This window comes from Stylophora pistillata, chromosome 2 (assembly GCF_964205215.1).
Source record: "Stylophora pistillata chromosome 2, jaStyPist1.2, whole genome shotgun sequence".
Lineage (NCBI taxonomy): Eukaryota > Metazoa > Cnidaria > Anthozoa > Scleractinia > Pocilloporidae > Stylophora > Stylophora pistillata.
In genome coordinates, this window is record NC_142520.1 from 48,362,109 (window position 1) to 48,385,499 (window position 23,391).

The 23,391-nt window shown below is 40.0% G+C and overlaps 1 protein-coding gene and 1 pseudogene across 1 annotated transcript; one reads left to right on the plus strand and one right to left on the minus strand.

Annotated features, from left to right (window-relative positions):
• Positions 1-883: 883 nt before the first annotated feature.
• Positions 884-23,265, minus strand: LOC111336378 (cartilage intermediate layer protein 1). The gene is made up of 9 exons (XM_088749622.1): positions 22,703-23,265; positions 22,224-22,286; positions 10,770-10,976; positions 10,111-10,284; positions 9,512-9,823; positions 9,257-9,362; positions 7,584-7,738; positions 5,272-7,339; positions 884-2,737 (listed from the first exon to the last, which is right to left on the minus strand). The coding sequence occupies exons 1-9, from the start codon at positions 22,947-22,949 to the stop codon at positions 2,185-2,187; spliced, it is 3,885 nt and encodes a 1,294-aa protein (XP_088605748.1). The 5' UTR covers positions 22,950-23,265; the 3' UTR covers positions 884-2,184.
• On the plus strand, positions 13,525-15,300 carry LOC148739993 (uncharacterized; annotated as a pseudogene).
• Positions 23,266-23,391: the final 126 nt, after the last annotated feature.

Here is a 23,391-nt window from a genome sequence, read left to right on the forward strand (position 1 = left end):
TTTTTATCTTTTGTTGGTCAAAAGTTGTCCATCCTCGCATTTTTTAAACTTTCTATATAGATATACACATACATATATATCTATATATTTATATATGTATATATGTGTAAATGTGTGTACAAGTTGTCCGTCCTCGTGTGCCACACTACTTCTCCTACCATTTATCGAGGTTTGGACTGTGAATCCTTTTGGATCCTTCTGGCGCGGCGACACTGTTGGCTCGAGGCCTTTTAACTTATTATATATATATATATATATATATATATATATATATATATATATAGTAGATAGCGATTAAAAAAGACGACACATGGTTTCTGTTACTCGGAGTTTCCAGTTTTCCACTCACCAGACAGATTTAATGTTTTAAATCTGTCTGATGAGTGCGTAAGCAATCTTTGAAATGAAGTCTTTAACGTGAAGGTCAACACTCGTACAAAATTCTATCATTCTTTCTAAGTACACATCGACCGGTCCAGTACCCTGGTCCCAGAGGTTCTCTTCTCTCTACCGGAGTACGAGAATTCGGCGCGAAACGCCGACCAATGAACTGCAAAGCAGCGAGCGGAGAGAACCTCTGGTCAGGACCGTCGAGAATCTCACTTTCATGCCACCAAGCTTCAGGTGACAGCCATCAATCACGCCCCTTTCCGACAACCAATCAGAGTAAAGTACTAAAATACCTCTGAGTGTAAAATACCTCTGATTAGCTGTCGGAAAGGGGCGTGATTGATGGCTGTCACCCGAAGCCTGGTGGCATGAAAGTGAGATTCTCGACGGTCCTGACCAGAGGTTCTTCCCGCTCGCTGCTTTGCAGCTCGTTGGTCGGCGCTTCGCGCCGAATTCTCGTACTCCGGTAGAGAGAAGAGAACCTCTTGGACCAGGGTACTGGTCCAGAAAATTGTACTGCAAAGTTCGCGAAAGCCATGGAAAATGGAATTCCCTTTATTCGTGAATAACACAAAGTGTTGCTAAGTTGCATTTTATCATTTAACTCAGTGTAATGATATGTAAAAGAATGTACCGGGGCATCTATGTAAAAGGAAACACGGTGGAATTCAAGATCTCGTTATTGGATAAAGATGGCTGATATTCATATCGCCGCGAAAAATTGGTCATGTCGACAACATTGTGCGAGTAAATCAAATACGACATTGCTGATTCTAGCGCTATATGTTAGAGCGTAAACGTAATGGCAACATGTGACTTGTGACGTGGCAACATCCGGAACAGTTAAAAAAGAGCGGTTGTTGTAGTTTTTGAAAAATAAGAAAGAAGAAATATATTCTTCTAGAAGCGTTAGTTATTAAGAGTTCTTTGTGGTTCTTGGAGTACGGGTAACATATATGCAGATTCCTTGTCCCATATAAACCCATACTACCCAGTCATGGCCTCGCTGTCCTTAAGTTCCTTGAGGCTCAGTTGGTGAGCTTCGAAGTCGCGTTTCTCATGGGGGACTCAGACTTGTTCTTTGCCAAACAATCAAAATAAATGAAAAACAACTTCCTCTAGTATGCAAAAATTTTAAACGGTAAGTTTCAAGAACCCCCTTGCACTCTACCTCCTTGATTCTTTAAAGCCAAATTAATGAATGTGGGTTATAATTGACACCCTTTTGAATTGCTATCTTTGCACTCCGTTAAGCTGTTTTTCCTCCTGACAACTGTTTCATATTCAAAGCGTCACAATTTCGCCGACCTTCAGCAGAGCGCAAAGAAGTTAAGTAATCCACAGAAATTAAAGAAATTAAGCCATTAAAGTTATGAACATTCTATAAGGCAGTACATAGGTATATGAACTTCCAAAAGGAGCAAAAACCTTGTGAGTATGTTTTCTTATATATTCTTTCCCCCCTAAAAGCTAATTGAATAGAAAACTCCTATTGTTCAAATTAAGTTTTAGCTGAATACATAGCAGCTGCTCTAAGCCTGGTACATACAAGCTTTCTGAATGCTTTCTTAGAAACACTATACTTGTCCGTCTGAAAACTAATTTAGTCTAAGAGGCCACATGCGCTTAGTATAAAGACCATTCAAAGACATCATCAGCTGAATATTTCTACTCAAACTTTCCTTAAGTAACCCCTCCCCCCTCCCAAGTATTATCAAGAGAGGAAATCCTCTCTTGGTAATAGAAAAAAGAAGAAAAAAGAAGAAAGTCCGTTAGGTAAGTTAAATGCTTATATTAAGAGCACTGAAAATGTAAAGCATATCCCTTAGAATATGTGCCAGAGGGAGTTATCCCCGAACCCAGATATCCAACTCTGCAACTGCTCTCCGGCGTCGACAAGATCCGATTGTTATACAAACCTGGAGACGGATCGCTACCATACGGTATTGGGACGTCACACAAAGAACGGACCTCTCCCTGTTGAGGGGGCATGGAATATGGGCATTGGCTCTGATAAAAATTGAACTTACGTCCTAATTTCACGAATTTGCAGTCATTCGAAATTGGCCTGACTACAATATACGTGTTATTGATTAGAGATCCATTACTAAGTACATCACTGCATCTAAACTCAAGGCAGGCGACAGAAACGTCTGGCTCCCCGTACTGCAGAGTCGGTCGAGTTACATCAGTGCTGTTACCATAAAGGTCTCGCTTGTTCGGTGCATAACTCTCAGCTCTGAACATTGCTCTTCGTCCGGTGACTTTAATTTTTACAAAACACTTATCCCCATTACTTGGCCAGTTGTATGCTCTTACCGTGCTCTTAAAACCATCGTCATTCAACCTACAGAATTTGTAACAAAAAAAACACATTATTTACCTAAAATTCTAAAATACATATGGCTCCCTTCTTTATAAAAAAGTCGCATTCGCTGACTTTGTTTTAGATAGTAAACTATAGGCAATGAAAATGCCAAATCTTGACAAAAGGGGAAGGTAAGTGACGCTTTCGCATTTGGGACACGACGAAGAAGTCCACAAATGCAGCCACGAGTCTCACTTTTGACAAAGTCCCCAATCAAAGCTAAGGCCTACCAAATGGTCTTTGCGAGCATTTGCGAGCATGCGAGCAGTCTGTTTATTTTTGCGAGCACGAGCAGTTGACAAAAATTTTTCTTGCGAGCAGCGAGCACTTTAGAAAATACAGATGGTGAGCAGCGAGCACTTTAGAAAATTACAGACGACGAGCAGCGAACACTTCGAGTAGTTCGTAAATTTTCCGCAAGCCGGAATCTCGCTTTTATTGATAGGATACGTTGTTTTGCGCCAAGTTATAGCTAATAATCTAGCTGACACTTCCAAATCAGAACAATAGGTGCGAAGCTAGGGCGGTTCAATTAGTCCCAGCGGCATCTTACTGCCAACTGTGCCCAACTTGATGCCAAATTACGTCACGTAGCTTCCCATGAGTCAGTCAGGGTGGACGCTTAATAACTTCAAAAGCTCTCAAAGAGATGTACTAGATCCAAGGCCCGCGATCTAAAGTTTTCCATCTCTTTCTAACCCGACGCTAAAATGGATGGTATGTTTTTTTGGTTGTATAGTTCTTATGAAATGTAAATAACGTGACATTCGGTTTAACAAGTATTTTGGGCTTCGGTTTGCATGATCAGCAAACTGGTTTCCCGCTGATCGACTGAAAGAGATTCAACGCAATGAAGCTTTATTTACTTGGAGTCTTCTAGAATCTAACCAGTTACAGCCGTACAGATCTGACAAGCTGTATTAGTAGCTCTTTATCAGTACCTATCAGGTCAGATAAATAAATCCATTTCCTTACTACGCATTGCCAGTTATCAAGTGCTAGCTAAAGAGACTGGTTCTGTTTTCCATTTCTAGTAGCGTTAAGATAAAATCAGTTCAACTGTGAAAAAAAGGTTCAGGAACTGTCTCAAAACTGCATCGCAATCCATCGCAGCTGGCCAGAAGGGTCGAATCGACATATGCAGATAAGACTTGACACCTTTTCGAGCCGAGAAATTGATCTTCTCATTACTGAAAAGATATAGGGGAGATTTTTAACCTTTTCGGCAAATGAGACTTTTTCAAATTCAAAGGTAGATTTCTGTCTACTTTCCACCACACCTTTAAGAAGATTATTACAAAGCTTTGTCCGACTCGAAACATTTAAAACTTATCCATTTGCGAATTTAGCAGAGTGAATTTTATGACGCTATATTGTATGCAAATGTATCAAAGATCTCGGCAGATGCGAGTTCCATCTTCGATCCTACTCGAATACAAGCGCTGCACACCATACTTTGTCAAACACACATACATCGATAAGTTTCAAGATCATTCTGTAGTTTTGAAAAATCTACCCCCTCAACATGCCCGTCATGTTAGCCCATTGCAAACTCAGCGAGACTAACAACCAATTTGCCAGCAGCCTAGCGAGTCACACGGGCCAAAATTGTGTCGTCAACTTGTGTCGTGAACATGTGTAATGTGTGCAACAAGGGAAAAAATTTTATTTGCATTTCTGACGGCTTACATACAGGTCTCAGTACGAACTGCAGCAAAGTCAGAATAGCAATGACGAGTTATTTTAGCTGAAGATAAAACTGACTTTTCACCTTTAGAAGACCCACCTCTATTTTGAAGAGTTAGAAAACATGAAGGCGACCTCAAACATCACATGAAATGCACGAGCCCATCAGATGAGTCATACGACAATCAAAGAATTATAGTGAGGTGGTAAGATCGTTCAGGGCAACGTTGCACAAAAACAGTGGCTCCAACGCAAGAAATTATAACAGCTTCTTCTCTATGTTTTAATTTGTGAAGTTTACTATAACCTGAAATTGAAGTTCCGCTTAACACTTAAAGCCTTTCAAAACTGACGAAGGTTTGGCTGAAAAAATCTAGCATTGAGCGGTCATTTTGAATAATTTGCAAAAAAAAAAAAAAATAAAAATATGAAGATATTCATAAAATATAAAATTTAGACTGTTTTCGTGTTTCTTTTTTAAAAGCACACTTTTAGAAAAAGTTGCATAATTTTAACAAAATAGCACGATAAGTTACTTTTACTAGCACAATCTAAGTATGAGGGCCTACAAACTGATTGAAACACCCATTTGATTACCAATTTAATTGTAAACTGGTTAACGTTAAAGCCTTCGTCTTTGATCCTACTGTGTTATCTTTGTTCTGACGCGATTCTACCGCTAGAGCGTTGGTTTCTTAAAATTAGCTGTGATGTTTTGTCTTTATAATCAAATGAGAGTTTCCCACACAGTTCAAAAGTTTGAAACATAGAAAATAACTGTACCCTTTAAACTATACCATATGTAATTTTTAAGCAGAACGCACTACCTGCAGTCGTATTCCAGAGCCTCTCCGCCGTCAGTTATTGTATTAGCTTTGGAATGTTGAACACTCTGCTGTCCTTCAAGGCATCTTGCTTCACCGTATTTTCCAAGCCTTCCTTCACCACGAAAAATCTTATAAATTGTCTGACCGTTACCACTCACTGGTATCCAGACCCACTTTGCTTGTCCTTGCCTAGCAGGTGGTGGTGCTGCACACACAGGTCTTGTGAAATCTTTTGGGCACTCTGGATACTGCACGTATTTCAATCCTTCGTGGACATTTCGAAATATGCAAGTTTGAGTAAGAGGTGCGATCTTCACATATGTAAACTGGTTTTTGCTAGGGCAGCTGATCTGAAGGCAAGCAATCTTCGTGTCGCCTGCAGAAATATTTCTCGACATTAAAAGGTGTAAACCCGACCTTCCTTTTTCATTCAATTTGTTTTCCTGGTAACTTTCCGCGGCAAATATGGCATTTTCGCCATAAATTTTCACCTTAATATAACAGCCTCCTGGAATCCAAGATTTTGTAGTATCCAAAATGGAAGAATTATCAGTTGATGTTGCAGCATCTCGAAAAGTGAACTGAGAACTTCCTTCCAGGTATTGAGGAGATTGACATGCGTTCTGTTCAGTGGAAACGTTTACTTTGTACATTGGAGTTCTCTCTACGCTATTTTCATATAATATACTTTTAAAAGAAATCCACCAGATTGTTGCTCGTGTGTTTTCATCAGTTTTTTGACCCACGCGGGCTTCTGTGTAGTTCGGAAGGTTATTAACACTGCTTTGCACTGGCATGAGATATCGACCACCGGATTCAGCTTGTAGAACACATTGCTTATTGCGCCATATTGGAATGCAAGTTGAACCCGAGCTTGTGGTGGTTTTTTCGGTGAACCCTCTGTAAGCACCTTCTTCTTTTCGAATTACTCTAACAATAACACCTGCTCTTGGGGGATCTGTTGTTACTCTTAAACCAACTCTTACATGAGGCCAGTCAAAGTTGAGGTCTGTGGCTTGTGCCAACACGGGAGTGATTGTTCCGACGAAAAATACTCTGTTGGAGCGCTTCCTTCTTCGTTTATTTCCGTCTTCAATCTTAAAGTCCCCAGCTTCTCTCCACCGCTGGGTTTTCTTATCCAGCCAGTAAAGCTTCATAGGGACGCTTGGTCCATTTGGAACGCTTATATTGAGTCTCTCGGGATCAAGATAGACCTTCATCGGTTTTGACAAGGCTAACTGCTTTCCATTATCATCTTCAAATTTCATCTTCATCATGCCGAACGTTTCTAAAATTTCTTCTTCGCCTTCTTCATCAGTTGTAGTAAAATCTCCAGGTGCACTTATGACATCTGAAAGGTTACGAGAATCAGTAACACTTACGATCGCCTTCGCATTTCCTTGAAAGAGAGAACCATCCTCTGAGAGGAATGATTCCTCAGGGAGTTCGAGGTCGGCGAAACTTTCGATATTTGGATCATTTCGTAGAGGAATTTCAAGAGGTTCTGAAGCATTAAATGAGACCGGGGAGGGCGTTCGTTTTAGTGTGATTTTATAGAAGCCAGTACTTCCTTCATTGAATAGAAAAACCTTGGTTCTCTCCTCAAATTCTTTGTAGTACGAATCCTTGAAGGTCACTGCAACTCGGTTAACTTTTCTCGGGATTTCGAAGGAAAATTTTCCGTCTTCGTCAGTGTAAGTGACGATTTTGTTATCATAAATAACATCACCATATCTCATGGGTTCTTCCTCTGGACCACCGACTACAATGCCTTGTAGATTCGTTGCCGTTTGAGAACAACTACCACATGAACAACTTATTACTTTTGAGATATCAAACGACAGAATACCTCTACAGTCAACTAAAACACTTATGGTATCTCCAGGTCCACAGCAGAAAGTCGGATCTTGACATGAAGAATTGAACAAAGAGTCATTTTTCAAGCATGCAACAGGCTCACATTCGCCAACGTCCAAGAGGTTACCGCCAGTGGCATTTTCAACACATCCCTCAGGAAGAGTAACAATTTTGGATTTCGGTGCCGAAGGACAGGAATCGACATCTAACCCTGAAGAGAAAAAAATAAACTATGTTAATATTCAACTTCGTTTTGTGATTGTAACATTGCTGTTAGCTTGAGATGAAAATATTTCATAGCCACTTGAGATCTATTCATTTGAGTTATTATTTGGGTCGGAATTACCTTTTTCTTGATAAGTTCTTTATTGACGCTTTTACCATTTATTTGTTTAAAATGTTCCCAGTTTACGCGATAATTGTCCAGAAATGTTGTACATATGGCACATACTCACCAACTATCGTTAGGGTAGCTGTGTCAGAGAATTCAGATCCAAAGTTATTAACTGCCCTGCACCGATAACTTCCATTGAGCCCATGGTCAGCGACGATTTCAAGGTTGTTGTTGTAACTGAAAATTTCTTTGTCGATAATGTTGTTTTCCTTTAACCTAAGAGATAAAAAATACAAAGGTTTTTTCTTTTCAACTAGGAAACTATATGCAACTAAACCTACAATTTAGGTGCAATCTGTTTAACGTATGATGCTCAAAGTGATTGGGGCTTTAGCCTTTAGACGAGTATAAGTTAAATTTTTGACGAAAAAGAAAAGAAGTCTGAACATTTAACAATCATTCACCCAGTCGAAAGAAAATAGTGGTAGATAATGGCAGCGAGGCAAATTTCTCCTCTCATCCTCTTTAGGATGAAATATTTTATCATTAAAAGCCACGCAGAAGCAAAAAAAGTAGTTTATTTGTGCAAAGATACCGAAAAAAAATTTTGGAAATTAACTTAGTCCTTAACGTCTAGTTTACTCATGTCCATTTCAAGAGATTCAGTAAAATATTAACTGAAATGAGGGCCGTAGCTAGTATGAGGCAAGACGAAGCAATTGCCTCGTCTTGATTTTGGCCATTTTTTTAGCACCAGTATCGCTCAGTATAAAAAAGTGAACTTCTACACTTGCCCAAGATTGACTTTTCAGAAGAAAAATGCCACGGAAAATGCTTGAAAGAGCATTTGTGAGCCTCTACACTAACCTCCCGGTTAGCTCAATGGATAGAGCGCTGGACTGTAGTGCGGGAGGTCGAGGGTTCGAGCCCCGGCCGGACCAACACTCAAAGTCTTAAAATAATTGAGAAGAATTTGCTACCTTTCTATAACATCAAGAAATGGTTAGATATTCTAGTCTTCTCGGATAGGGACGAATAAATGGAGGTCCCGTCTCCTGCAGGGTTGGGGCAGGAGACGTTAATTTCACACACACGAGATTACTGTGTGATGGATGTCCTCCCCTGGGGTGGGATGGGTGGGTTAGGACAGCAGGTCCACATCAGCTATTACAGCTGGGAATTAATCAAGCTGCTTAAACAAATAAATGAACTTCAACTTCAACTTCAAACTTTTCTGAAGGGAGGGGGGAGGCATCACTGACCCGAAAGTTGCCTCGTCCTCTTCTGAAGTCTGGCTACAGCCCTGGAAATATTTCAACGGGTGCAAATATTTCATTATCAAGGCAAAGTGAATTTTGTCCAACAATCCTCGAGACGAAGTTTTAAATCACTTTCAAACATCAGGGCCCAGTTGTTCAAAGGCCGATTAGCGCTAACCCAGGGTTAAATTTTAATCCAGCTTTTTATTTTTCTCTGTTCAAAAGCCATTTTTGGAAAAAATTCCCAAATATTTTCAGAGCACTCCATCGATGAATTGTGGAATTAAATTGAATTTTCTTTTAAAGCTTTGAGATCGCAAATCAGATTTCACAATATCCCTAGGTTATCTTAACCCACCTTTGAACAACCCAGGAGTTACCGGCAGAAATTTTGATTTGCTCTGAAAGGAATAGGAAATTAGGGGGGCACGGATGCCTCTTAGCGTAGTAGTTATGGCATCATATAAGGAATCGACCATTAATATTGCCGGAAACTCTACATTCAGCTCTGAAATTTTCCGAAATGTCTAATTACCATTCAATTTCTGGTGGAGGGTTTCCCTGTCCCTCACAACAAAATGTGACACTCTGGCCAGGCATACGAATCTTGCTCTCTGGATGAACTGTCACAAATGGCGGAACTGGAAGATGAAAACATCAGAGATAAGTCGGTTAACAGGCAGTAAATGTTTACGAAAACCTGAGGTAAGGTCATTATGCAAGATGAGAGGTGGGAAGTAGCAGCCTGTGGAGGAAATGCCCCAAAATTACATTTGTGAGAGGGAAATACCTGCAAATTCCATCTTTGCGATAATAGTGGCCGTTGTTGAAGTCAGAACATTGGCTCGTTGTGTCACGGGAACAAAACCTATTTTTGTCACTAATAGCTCTTGCACATCCGCGCAGACACCAGGTGCTGTGAAATATCCGCTGACATTTGTTTGTGCAAGAATTCTGTAGGGTGTTTCTGCCAGTGATATGTTCACTTCTGACAGAGGTGCGTCATTTACTGTCAAAACTCGTCCAGTGAGCACGTGATGATCACATGTACATGCATCACATGCGGTATTCAGTGTTCCAATGGTACAATTTCGCGAACAATCTGAAAAAATAATGTAACAGAGGAAGTTGCCATATGTGAAGACCTTTGGAAACTTTACACAATTGTTTTTTTGAGTCTGTCCTTTGTTCCCATATCATCCTACTTTTAATTTTCTTTTGGTGGGCAAAGTGGGCTTGATAAGGGCTAACAAATCATGAAAGAGGATATAAGAGAAGAACCTTCGGAAAGTGTACACTTGTATATCTTCTAATTAAAAGGTTTCATCCTCTTTAATAAATGCTGATTGAATTTTTTTTCTAAAATGAGGCCGTTTTTGAAGTATATACCTGGACAGCTCCACTCTGCACATGGTTTGATCTGATCAGGTTTTCCAGCACATGTAATTGGAGCAAAAACTGATCTTGGATTAATTGCCAAACATGTTCTGTTTCTGTATCGTGAACCAATACCACATGTTTTGGAGCAGTCATTCCAAGAACTCCAACGAGACCACTTGGATTCTGCCAGCCAAGAACGGAAAAGATAAAGATTTAAGAAGAAACGTTACGTTTTCTCTAATTATCCATCATCACGTAGAACTTTAGCTAAAAAGTTGTGGATTTAATTTGTTAAAAGATACGTGAGAAGGAAAATGTCCATAATACCTAACATGTTATAACGTTCAGAAAGAGATGTATTCAGTCAAGTCATTCATAACACAAGTATATCACCCCAACAAATATATCTGTTATTCCAGCTGTGTCCATGAAGTATCAGCCACGATCACTGCCCCACGAAACGGTTCAAGGGGTACTTTCTCAGGATGTGCAGTGTATTTAAAGAGTAAGGGTTCAGTCGTGATGATTATGTCAGTGGCACCATTTTCATGATTTATTTTCAGTTTTCGTCGAAAAATTTCAATACGTATCACCGGTGAAGCAAGACATTCGTGTGCTGGGGAAAATGTACTGTTTCTTTTATATCAAATGACTACGGAAGACCTCACCTGTGTTAAGAACAAGATTTGCTATGATTGACATATGGGTAGCTTTGCTGCTCTCCGAAGTGATGCTGCTCCATGAGGACGGCATGATTGCCGAGTCACTCGCTTTAACTGCATTTGTGCTTAACGTTGCTGCATTCGGAAGTGAAAATGTTTTTCCCTGCTGGTAGTCTGCCGATGTGGCAATTAGGGAAGGTTTTGTCGTGGCTGCTATAAAAAAAATTCGAAACTTGTAAAGACAAAGATCAACTCTTGCCAAAATTCCTCTGGCTTCCTTTAATGTAATAGTAGTTAGTTTATCTAAAAATTCGGATTTTTTTCCACATCAAGCCAGTCACCGAGAAACTAAGTTTTGGGCCAGTATCACCAACCCCTTATTATTCCCTGATTCTCTTTCGTATAATGCCACCTTTTGTGTGTTTTGTATAATGCAGGATTTGATAATTCGCAAAGAAGAATGTATTACATTACTTTTTGAGGGCGTCATGGTTAAGGGATAAAAAATTATAAAGGTTCACATATTGAATTACTTTGGATACCTTACAAGTCATATCAAGAAGTGCTGTTCATCTTACCTCCTTGTGATATGATTTCCTTTACGCATTAAGCGGAGGGTCTGAATGGGATTAACTGACAACTGACAAATGGCCAAAATTTTAGCTGATAACTGACAAATCACTGAAAATCTAACTGACAACTGACATTTGTGGTGGGCTTTTACTAACAGCTGACCGTAACACCCTAATTATCCTGAAAAATGGATGTAAAATAAGGAGTGTTGACTTATTTCGTCCAACAAAAGTAGGCTTTTGATTACTTATCAGTAGGAGTACGCCAGAGTACCACATATATTTCGTTAATAATTACCGCATGGACCATCCGCATCAAGTTCATATGTCACATATCGGTTATATGATCTTCGATACCCAACTCGATCGTCACTCCGTTTTCTAAGCTTTTATCGAATTCATTCTAAAAGGGCATTTGAGCGTCATTAGCTATCATTAATGTAAACACAAACCTAGCGTCGTAAAAGCACCTTATCTCGTTCCTTGGTCGAAACGAGTTGTCCAGTAAATATGACCTCAGAGATTTTGTCGTGAAACTTTATCACATGGCTCCGAGGTCAGGAGGGAAAAGGTGACACTTTTGCCTTAACTACGGGCGAGCAATGGAATGTGGAGCTTCCGACTATGGTGGCTGGAACAGGAAGCGAATTTAAAGTATATATTGGAATGGTTTGTTATCAGTTAAAAGCCTACTCTGTAGTACAGAACACCCGTTATATACCGATGTATAAGCACTCAGAATTTCTCTTTCCAGTGGGGATTTTTTAGCACTTAGTTAAAACTGTATTGTGGCTGAAAAGCCTCTATGGGGGAGCCTCAATTAGCGTATATTATATTTCAATTATATTTCAATTCTCTCCAGTTGTCGGGTATTCCACTGGGTAACGTTGTTTGTATCTCAGCATTTTCCCGTAGCTCAGAGACACAACACTTTTCGCAACAGATGAGCAGTTCCAAGGATGGCCGATAATTGAACACTTCCAAGGAAGTCAGGTACACCTAGCTTGCAAAACCAGGCCTTTGATCTTTTCGATATGCTTCCGAGAGCACCAATCACGATAGGTATTATTGTGACTTTCGAGGCTCCATGAATACTCCTGATTTCGTATGCTAGTTCCTCATACTTTTCCACCTTCTCCTCCTCGGTCCGGGTGATGTTCTGATCTGCTGGCCCAGCCATATCAATAAGCGTCCACTTCTGTGTGTCTTTATGAATTAGGGTAATGTCTGGTCGATTATGCCTCTGCACTTTGTCTGTGTAGATAGTCATGTCCCAGTTAATCCTCACCTCTCCATTTTCTGCGAGTGGCAAGGGTTGGTGGTCATCATACCACTTGTCAGTACACTCTATTCCATACTTTCTGCACATCCCCCAGTGTACCTGCAGGGCCACCTTGTCGTGGTGCTTCCTATACTCTATTATTATCATTATTATTATTATTATTATTATTATTATTATTATTATCATTATCATGACCAGAAAACATAAGGTGGGGTAAGTGGATAGACGACAGCGAGATTGCTTTGCAGACTTCAGTCATAACGGATGCCTACAATGAAATTGCGACCTGGAAAAATATGTTTTTCTCGTCCCCTATGGTAACTCACGGAGAGAATTCATAGATCAAGTTACGTCGCACATTAATGACTGGAATAACGGTGCTAACTGCCGACACATAGCTCTGAAAGCTGCCTTTGTGCTCCTCGCAGTAGGCCTTCAGAAGCCTGGTCCCAAGTCCAAAGCCAAAGAGCACCAGGAGCTGTTGTCAAACCGTCTTGTATAGTGGAAAGACGGGGAAATTAACAAGTTGCTGCGCGAAGGTCGGATTATTCAAAATCGTATTGGCAAACTCAGGTCTACAGATCCACCTGATAAATCGAAAGTGTTCACCAAACTTGTGCTCGAGGGTCAGATAAATTCAGCACTTTGCTTCCTGAGCGAGAGTACCAGTGCTGGCGTACAACCGCTGACCAATGAAGTTATGGCGCGACTACAGCAAAAAACACCCCAATCCTCAACCAGCCAAATTGGGCTCACTCCTGTTTGGGCCGATTGATGACGAATTTCCCGAATCAGTTTACACTGGGATCAACGGTGAGACGATCAGACGTCGACAAGCTGCTTAAGGACATAAAGTTTTGGGGTTCCCTGTGGTGTTGACGCAAACGGCTTCAGACGAATGCTGGCTTGTAAATCGTTCATACAGTCAACGACGAAGCTGTGTGAGGCGATAGCTACAATGGCAAAGACTCTATGTACTCATTACATAGATCCTTCGACCATAGAGCCATTGGTAGAGAGTCGCCTCATTCCTCTAGATGAGGGAGAGGGTGCTCTGAGGCCAATAGGAGTCGGAGAAGTGATCACGAGAATATGCGGGAAGTGCGTCATGAACATAGTCAAGCGGGACGTTGTTGAGGCAACTGGCTCGTTACAATTGTGCGCGGGGCAGAAATTAGGGAGCGAGGCTGCAATGCATGCTATGCATAGAATCTTCGAAGCAGATGACACCGACTTGGTCCTGCTGATAGATGCGTCTAATGCATTTAATGCCCTTAATAGGGCAGCGGCTCTACGCAATATCCGCGTTCTCTGTCCTGTAATTGCAGTCTACGCCAGAAACACCTATCGCCAATTCTCCCGGTTATTTATCACCGGTGGTAAAGAAATAACATCAGTCGAGGGAACAACTCAAGTCGACCCACTTGCTATGGGACTATATGCCCTCAGCACCCAGCTCTTAATAGCAAGTTTACAGGCCATGTTAGATGCAAAGCAATGCTGGTTAGCAGATGATACTTGTGGAGCTGGCACAATCTCAGAAATTAAGCAATGGTGGGATGGTCTTAATGCATTCAATCCAGACATTGGCTACTTTCCAAACGGAAAAAAGTGCCGGATTTTTGCAAAGCCAGAAAAGGAGGCACTTGTTAGAGAAGCCTTTAAAGAAACAGTCATTAACGTGACAGTAGAGGGGCAGAAGCATCTTGGAGCTGCTCAAGAGATTATCTGCAGGACTATGTCAACGAGAAAGTAACTAGCTGGATCAATGAAGTTGTTCAGCTTGCTGAATTTGCACAGCTTCAACCGTAGGCCAGTTATGCCGCCCACCCGTTTGGCTTAAAACATCGTTGGACGTACTTCCTAAGAACTCTCCCTGATGTCCAAGATCTTCTAGAGCCATTTGAAGAGGCTATTTCCCAGGTCCTTATACCAGCAATCGTAGGGCGCAAGTGTAGCAAACTGGATAGAGACGTTCTAGCACTACCAGTGCGCCTAGGCGGCCTAAGCTTGAGCAACCCATGTCACGAGGCGGCACGCGAACATGCCTCATCTATTCATGCAGGTGACATCTTCTCTCGTCGAACTTATCATGGCTCAAACTCATCAACTACCCTACGAGTCCCTTACCTCGTCAGGGCGTCAGGTTGTCAAACGTGGAAAAGGTGAAGAACTCTCAGAGATCGCAGATAATCTAAAACAAATTGTTTCAAGGAAGACCAAGCGAGCTCTAGAACTAGCGCAAGAAAAAGGCTCCTCTGTATTGGTCAAAGTTCTTCCCCTTCAAGAACATAGTTTCAACCTCAGCAAGAGAGAGTTCCGTGATGCTTTTAACATACGCTATGATTGGTCGTTCGATGACATTCCATCAGTATGTGCGTGTGGGGGAAAGCCGCCAAGAAAGGGGAAAGATACTCGCAAACAGTTTCCTGGATCCGAGCAAAGACATTCTTTGCCGTTCTTCGGTCGGCCTTAGTTTGCCTTCGAGGATCGCTTGTGAAGCGCCGCGCTACGTTTGACTATAGTAATTGTGACGTTGAAATCGCAGCTGATGAGGGAGCCATTGACAGTGTTTAAATGCTTCTTAGCAGCCTTGTTCATAGTGTTCTGGATTTGCCACTAACCTTTCTCTTTTCTGTGTAGTTTTAGAATATGCTTTTACTTATCAGATTATTAGACTTTGAATCTGTTCAGATTTGACTCCGTTATTTACGGTTTTCCAGACACTTTGATATATATAAAAAAAGGAGTAAATGGGAGCCGAAAGAGAATTATTATGGATCGTTTTTTACGCTGTTAATATTTTTAACTGTAGAGGATTTTATGGAAATTATTGCTAAATTATTATTATTGTTATTATTACTATCGATCTTTGCACATCACTCACAACAGCTGTGGAGAATCTACACGCAGTTTCCCATTTTAAGCATGAGACCTTCACCGCATTATGCAGTATTCCCAGGACTTTGGAATAATTCCCAAAGAGTCGTTGAAGACAGTAACAAAATGGGCAGCCAAGTATTTTACTCATGAAAAATCCTACCATCCTGTTCCTCAGACCAGCACGGAATTTGCAGATGTCAACTTTTATGCGACCTCTAACTTCAGAAGAGATCAACCTGAGACTGAAAGTGCCATGAAAGAGTTTTTGGAGAAGTATGGTCCGTTGAGGTTAAGGACAGTTCGGGAGGACTCTACCAAGGATAGAGGGAGGGGGGGCTTTACCACTGGTCGTCTACACGACGCAACAAGATTGCATTAACGTATCGGCCCAGTCCTTCATTGGAATTCGTTCGTGTTGGGGGGGAAACTATTCAACCGTTCTCTTCTGTTCGTAATCTTGGAGTGATACTTGATCCCACTGCTGATATGAAAGACCACATGAAAAAGATATGCAAAACATGTCATTTCCATCTAGCTAATAGTAGTAAGATCAGAACATATTTGGATCGTGAATCTGCTGAAGTAATTATTCATGCTTTTGTGACCACTAACTTGGACTACTGTAATGCGATTCTTAAACCAGCGACTCCTTGGTAATTATTCCAAAGTCTTGGGAATACTAAAATGCAGTGAAGGTCTCATGCTTAGGATAGGGAAACTGCGAATCGATTCTCTACTGAACAAATGGTAAACACCAAAGCGTAGGTATAGGTGTTCTTTGTAAAATTAGGCATTATGTTAATATCAAAACATTAGTTCAATTATATCATGCCATTATTTTTCCTTTTTTTCAAACTGTTGTATAGTCTAAGGTAACACCTATGATCATAATACAAAACCACTCCAAAAAATGCAAAAGAAGGTAATTCGTCTCTTTACTTTTTCTGATTTTGATACCCATACAAGTCCTTTGTTTTTTCAACTTAAACTTTTAAAACTACAGGATCACATTAAACTTTAAACTCTTTCCTTCGTGCATCAATTTTTTATCGGCAAATTACCAAAGATATTTGACTCATTTTTTATTAAAACTTCAGATAAGCATACTGTCAACACTCGCTTTGCAACTATGACTACTTTTCATGTTCCAAAAATTCGAACAAACTATGGTAAATTTAATATTCAATTTAATGGACCTAGATTATGGAATGAAACTGATGAGAGATTTAAGATTCTATCACCTTGTTTATTTAAAAGAGAATTATCTATGCATTTCATTAACTTGTATTAAGTTTTATTGCTAATTGGTATGTTTTTGTGTTTTTGTTATTTAGATATTTATTTCATTTCCTTTTTTATTGTATATATGTTTAAGAATTATTTGTTCTGTAATCTATTTACTTGATAAGAGTTTAAAATTAATGTAGAGTGTATAATGCCTCTTTTCTGACCTTTCCTTTATATATAACTAATATATTGTGGTCACCCAACTAGTTTAGCTCTTTAGTTATATTGGGCGACCAGCAACTGTGAGTAATTTCATTTATTTCTCGTTTAACTTGTAGTTAAGGTAATGTACAGTTCAAATAAACCTTGTTGTTGCTGTTGTTGCGTACACTATTGAGTTATGGATGCACGCGGGAGGTTGCTAAGCACTAAAAAACGTAAGAGTCGACCACGCGAGGCGATAGCCGAGCGCGATTCTAGCTTCTTGAGTGCTTAGCGAACCTCCCAAGTGCATCCATAACTCATTATAGTTCACCACTAAATTTTCTCTTATTCTTATTGGTTTAATTTGATCACGTGGTGCGATAGTGTTCATCCGTGAAGAGACACTATCAGCCCATAGTGCCCGTGCGCGGGATGATACCCAGCTGGATAGAGCCCTTCCGTGGAAAATACCTCGATGGATAGTACTCATTCGTGAAAAATTTGGAATGGTTTGACGGCCGCGAAGTTAGGCAGATCGGAAAAACAGTGACTTTTTAATTCTGACAGGTATAACGTATTATTTGGCCAACGTACGGTTGCGAACTATTGACATTTGTGACAGGCTGTATACATGAATAAATATTTGATTGATCTGCATTTAGTGGGTTTTGATTGTTTTTTAAATGGCGCGCGGAAGAAAATTTACTAGTGGTGAATAATAAAGACAATAGAGTGTTTATGTCTCGGAACTATTGGGCTCTGATACCAAAACTGTTAAAGAGACTTCCAGGGACTTGCAAGAGCGACACAGTACCACTGAGCCTCGATGCTAGGTTCATGCAACCTGTAGCAGCATCCGATACGAATGGGACCTTCTCCATCGAACAGATGTCATGAACTTGCGCAAAAGAATACATTTCAACCGTTCCATCACTTGCTCCTTTCTGACAATAGCCCATCAAGGTTTTAACGTTATTCTCAGAAGGTCACGAGTTTGACTCCGGTACCAGCAATGCCAACTCCTTTGTAATGTAATGCCACTGGTTTAATTCCTCGATCTCTGGGCATCGTCTGCGCCCAACAGAATGTTTCACTTGCAGTATAGATTGAAGCGGGCGAACTTGGATAAGCTTCGAGTTTCCGAATTCGCTTTTCCCTCCTGATTTCGGAGCCATGTGATAATTATATAAAGTTTCATAAAACAAAATATGATCTTATTTTGACGATAAATAAAGGTGATACATACATGTAACATAAATCAACTTTGTTGTTTGGCGGTAAGAGAGGATCCGCACCAAGGGAGTAGCAGAGGCGCAGAGGCGCAGAAGCTGAATAAACCCCCTTCCCCTGATGCGGTCCGCGGGTAGGGGCGGGTGGGAGAAGGCAACGTCGGAACAGTACAAAGGCGAGTTAAAAATTGATATATCGGATAAAGGTCTTTCAAGCATAGTAAATCATTAATTAACCACCTGGCGCTCCGTATCATAATGACATTGCACAGAGTTCAATACCTCACACCTCCATGGCCATATTTACTGGACAGACCTATTAGACCAAGGAACGAAATAAGGTGCTTGTTCATCGCCAGGACGGTATTTGCATCATTGATACGAATGCAGCTTCTGTGACGCTCAAATACCTTTTCCGAATCAATTCGATAAAAGCTTACAACAGCCTTTAAAATACCAGCATGACGGCCATCGCGTAATTAAATTGACGATCGAGTTGAGTATCAAAGATCATATAAGAGATATGTGACATATGACCTTGATTGGATGGTCCATGCGGTAATTATTAACGAAATATAACACTCTGCTGGCGTATTCCAACTGATAGGTAAAAAAAAACGTACTGTTATTAACAAAGTGATAGATCAAGTTTATATCCTTATTTTACATCCAGATTTTAAGATATTTAGGGTGATCCGGTCTTTGTCAGCTGTCAGTAAAAGCCCACCAATGTCAGTTGTCAGTTAGATTTTCAGCGATTTGTCGGTTGTCAGTTAAAATTTTGGCCATCTGTCAGTTGTTAGTTAACCCCATCCAGATCCTCTGATGTCGGTCCATCGAATCAACTAATCAGTCCTTCGATCAGTCGATCACGCAGCTGGTCGCTCAGTCAGTCGGTTGGAAGATCGGCTGTTCTGTTGGGTGGTCAGTCAGTTAGTCAGTTGGTCAGCTGCATGTTGGTTGGTTGGTCAGTCCGAAAGCAGGTTGATCTGCCAATCGACCAGTCGGTCGGTGGTCGGTCAGGATGAATAGTTATTTGTCGGTCAATCTTTCAGCAACTCAGTCATTCAGTGCCAAATGCTGTAACGTGACTTTTATGAGACTGATTTTCGTGGGAAAACAATTTATATCCGACAAACGAGATTATCACTGAATTTTCTCTTCACCGGCGAATGAGATATGAATTTATAGAAGAATATTTAAGAGACAATTTATCCGAAAAAAGGAGTTCTAAACGATACCCAAAATTAATACACCAGCCGAGTGTATAACGGCTAGAGGGGAGAATTATTAATCAAATCTTCTTACTACCGTCTTAAAGTGTTAAATAAAGTTTTATCAAGTTTATCAAGTTTTATTAGAATTTTATTAAATATCTTTATAACCTATAACCTATCACCGTCCCAGAGGATGATAATTCAGGGGCACGAAAGAAGTGTAAGGGGTAACAAAGGGAAAAAACAGGGGAAAATAACAGTTGAGGATGAGTTTAAGTACGTCTGTCGTCACGGTCCATAATGGCCTTCTATTTCAGACAAATAGTTTGCTCTCTTTGCTTTTTCTGAGTTATTCGGGAAGGGCCAGGAAGTAATCATATCAGGCTCAAATCTTTTTAAAAGGGATTAAACTAGAGTAAGAAATTCATCCGTCATGTCTGTAATTCACCAGAGACGACTGAACACAGGTCAGTTATTCATTCTACAATTGAAGACATGAAGTTTGAAAGCCCGGCTCGCGATAAAGTTTTTCTTTCATAATATTTGCTCTATCGATGATGTCGATCGCACTCAAAGGTCTTAACAACGTAAACATGTGCGGAATGATGGGAGCTGTTTATTTTGATTTCAGCTCCCATTCACTTTGTATATAAGAGCAAATGTTTGAACCAGATGCGGTTTGATTCTGGATGAAACGTATAATACAATGCCACTAGAAACTGAATGTTAAAGGGTCATAAAATCAGCCGGCGATCCAAGACGACTACACTTTCGCGCTGAATTGAATGCCATACTTCTCTATTAAAACTAGAATACCTCTCTGTGCCCTAAGTTTTCAGTTCAAATGTGGCATGCTTCAGCCTAGATCTATAACTCGTAATTGCACTACTTCCTCAGGTCGTCCTTGTTGGCGAAATAATGTAGACACTTTTCCATAGTTGAAACTGAGAATAAACGAAACCCGATTCTCTTGACCGAAGCAGCTACGAAAAAAGAGTAGAATCTGAAGAACACGTCGCTTTTTATCAGCTAGAAAACTTCATGCCGCAAGTTTTGCATGCATGAAATATTAGAACTCACTCCGCTGTCAACAGCTGAATAAACCCCTTTTGTTTATCATTATTCTTCGAAACGCGTAGCTCGTTTACTTTCCTCTTATGTTTGTTCTGGTCTATTAATAACAATTATTCCTTTGTTAGTTATAATGACTAGCCTGTAACCTAAATAGTGATGCTGCGGCACATTCTGTTGATAGTGAGTCAGACATAACTTAGTGATTCATCTACCTAAGTGTTCCAAGACTTACAGTTAGAAAAATATCTCTAAAGTTATTCTCTGCATGAGAGAAATATTACTTAAACAGAGAAAATAGCGCGCGCGCACAAGAAAAATATTGCCTCTTGTAACACAATCTCATCCGGCTTTGCCAAACCCCAACAATATACAGATAGGGAAATGACATCTTAAAAACCCTTGTTCTCGATTGCATATAAAGGGAAGTCATTAAGAGATATCTTAATAAGAACTTAGGCGCTAGACCAAAGTAAGTCTATCTTGATTTTACTTTTTAAATATTTTTCGGTCTGTATCATTGGTTTATTTCTCTCTTTCAGTTCACTTTCAAATTGCTTTATTGTTGATTAGGCTAATGCTATATTTCTCAGGGATATTTCTTTAGATTAGTTTCTGCTGTATTTTCTTTTAGTTCGAACCACGCAAATTCAGCTACACAAATTCGGAATCTTCAGTCGCAATCTTCAGTCTCTACTTCGTCCTTTTTACCCGTGATTCACCCTTTACTTTCATTCGTAATTGTGATTACCTACCGCATTTAAACTGTGATTTCCATTGTGCATTCGAATTGTCTTCTCCGCTATACCAGTAACCTTTGGAGGTTACAATCATAATTTAACTCTACTGAGCAATAGGCTTGAATAATGGATCTAAAGGGCTAGCTAGTAAGCAGCCCATTGGTCGATTATCTCTCACTCTCTAACAGGAGAGTGTAATATTTGTGTATTGTTTCATCTCTAAAAATATACATGAAAAATTACTCAGTTCTGATTGATAAGATAAATGCAGTTTTCAGGTAATTCAGTGCAGAAGAGAGTTGATTCAGTGCAAAGAAAGTAACAAACCAGACATTGCGACCTTAAGATGTGACAATTTCATTTTGTCTTATATATTGCGGTTTTGATCGTACGCAGTTGTTTTGACCGAACGCACAATGTCACTTACAGGGTTTGTATAAATTATTTTTGCACGTGTTGCGCACGCTTTTCCTCTTCATAATTACGATAAGCTACCTCGTATTTTCTCAGGTAAATTATTAATACATAATCATATGATTTTTCTCGTGAAATTTCGAATAAATGAGCACTTGTAAATTTTTTCAAGGACCACAATTTTGTTAGTCTTTGAAAAAATTTACTCGTGCTTACTTATTCCAAATTGCACTCGAAATAAAATGGTTACCCAGAGCTTATGCATGTATATACCTGGGATCTTTACAGAAAAAGATACTAACTTCTACGTTCAGTGTTTCTTTTAACTTAACGGCGGAATCTAGGAAAATACCGTGGATTGATGTAAAATTTGCTATTCTCGATGCAATTTACAACCGCAACTGTTTGCAAATTTGCAAAGGGTAGATATTTATTGCATGATAATTAGAGGTGACTCTTTTAGGATTTTTCCAATGAGTCGTAAAGCATGCGAGTCTTATGTGATTAGAAAAAATTAATGCCAGCATGCTCATTCAAAGGTAACGTAATGCTCTACTCCCCATATTCCACTATAGTTTATCACTTCAACATATAGATTTCTGATTCTAAAAATATATATACCTTTAGAATAGGAGGGAATTCCAGTGGAAGTGGTTCCTTCGGGGTCTCCGGACTCTTGTTTAGCTAATTAATGTAAAAAAATAAGAAAGAACTTGATTGATGACTAAAAAGTTCACTATAGTATAACAGCAGAAAATCAGCGGCCATCTTTGTAGGCTACAAAAGAGGTTCCGGATCCAAATAGAATCCAAATAAATCAGCTTCCTCGCTTTTATCGTGCCGAGTCATGAAATACCCCTTTAATTAACGGTAACTTCTTGTCAACATTTTCTTCAGGGTGTACCTCGACACATACTTAAGCCGTTTTTTTTTTCACTTATACTAAGAATTGACGAGAGACTGGCGGTAATAATGATCAGGGCAAAAAAATGATTTGGTATATGTGCACGATCCAATATACTTTAAAATTTCGAAATTGGACGTATATTTTTTTTCTTGGCCCATTACTCACTTAAATAGTCACATATCAGTATACTTACATTTGCTGTTAGCGTTGCCAAGATATTCAGGAATGTATTTCCCCATGAGGGCTGCTGCAATAATAACAAAAACAACCACTGCGATGACAACGACGAGGATCACAACTTTTCGCCTGGGTCTGGATGGAAACTTAGCAGGCACCAGATCGGTGGCGCCTGATGTTGAAGGTTTGTCTGCGATGCTTTCCGAGTCATGTTTTGGGGGCAGATCACTCAAAGGAATGATTTCCTTTTCTGATGACTCCATCAGTAAATTTTCAGAGATGGGCGGTTCGCTCAGCAACGTTGCAATGCAGGGTGTAGTATTTCTGATATGATCATGAAGCGGAGTGAAATAAGAGAGCCACCGCCATCATATGCATCAGCCAATCATCAGCTTTGCTTGGAAAAGACATTTGATCTTAAATATGTGGAAGTTAATTAAAGTAGTGACAGTCTCTCTCAAGGTAATAAAGTTGTTTACCTTGAAAACTTTCATCCTATTTTCCTTTAAACAAAAAGGAAATTGGCCTTTTAACTGTCCATTGCATTTGCTATGTACGCACCGCTTTTAAGCCTCAAGAGTCAGGTCACGTGACAAAAGCGTTTCAGCGGGAAAGGATACTCGGCTCATTTTCTCTCACCAGCAGCAACACCTCATAGCACGTACTGATTGTAAGTGCAAGTTGCTTTAAGAACGAAACAGAAAT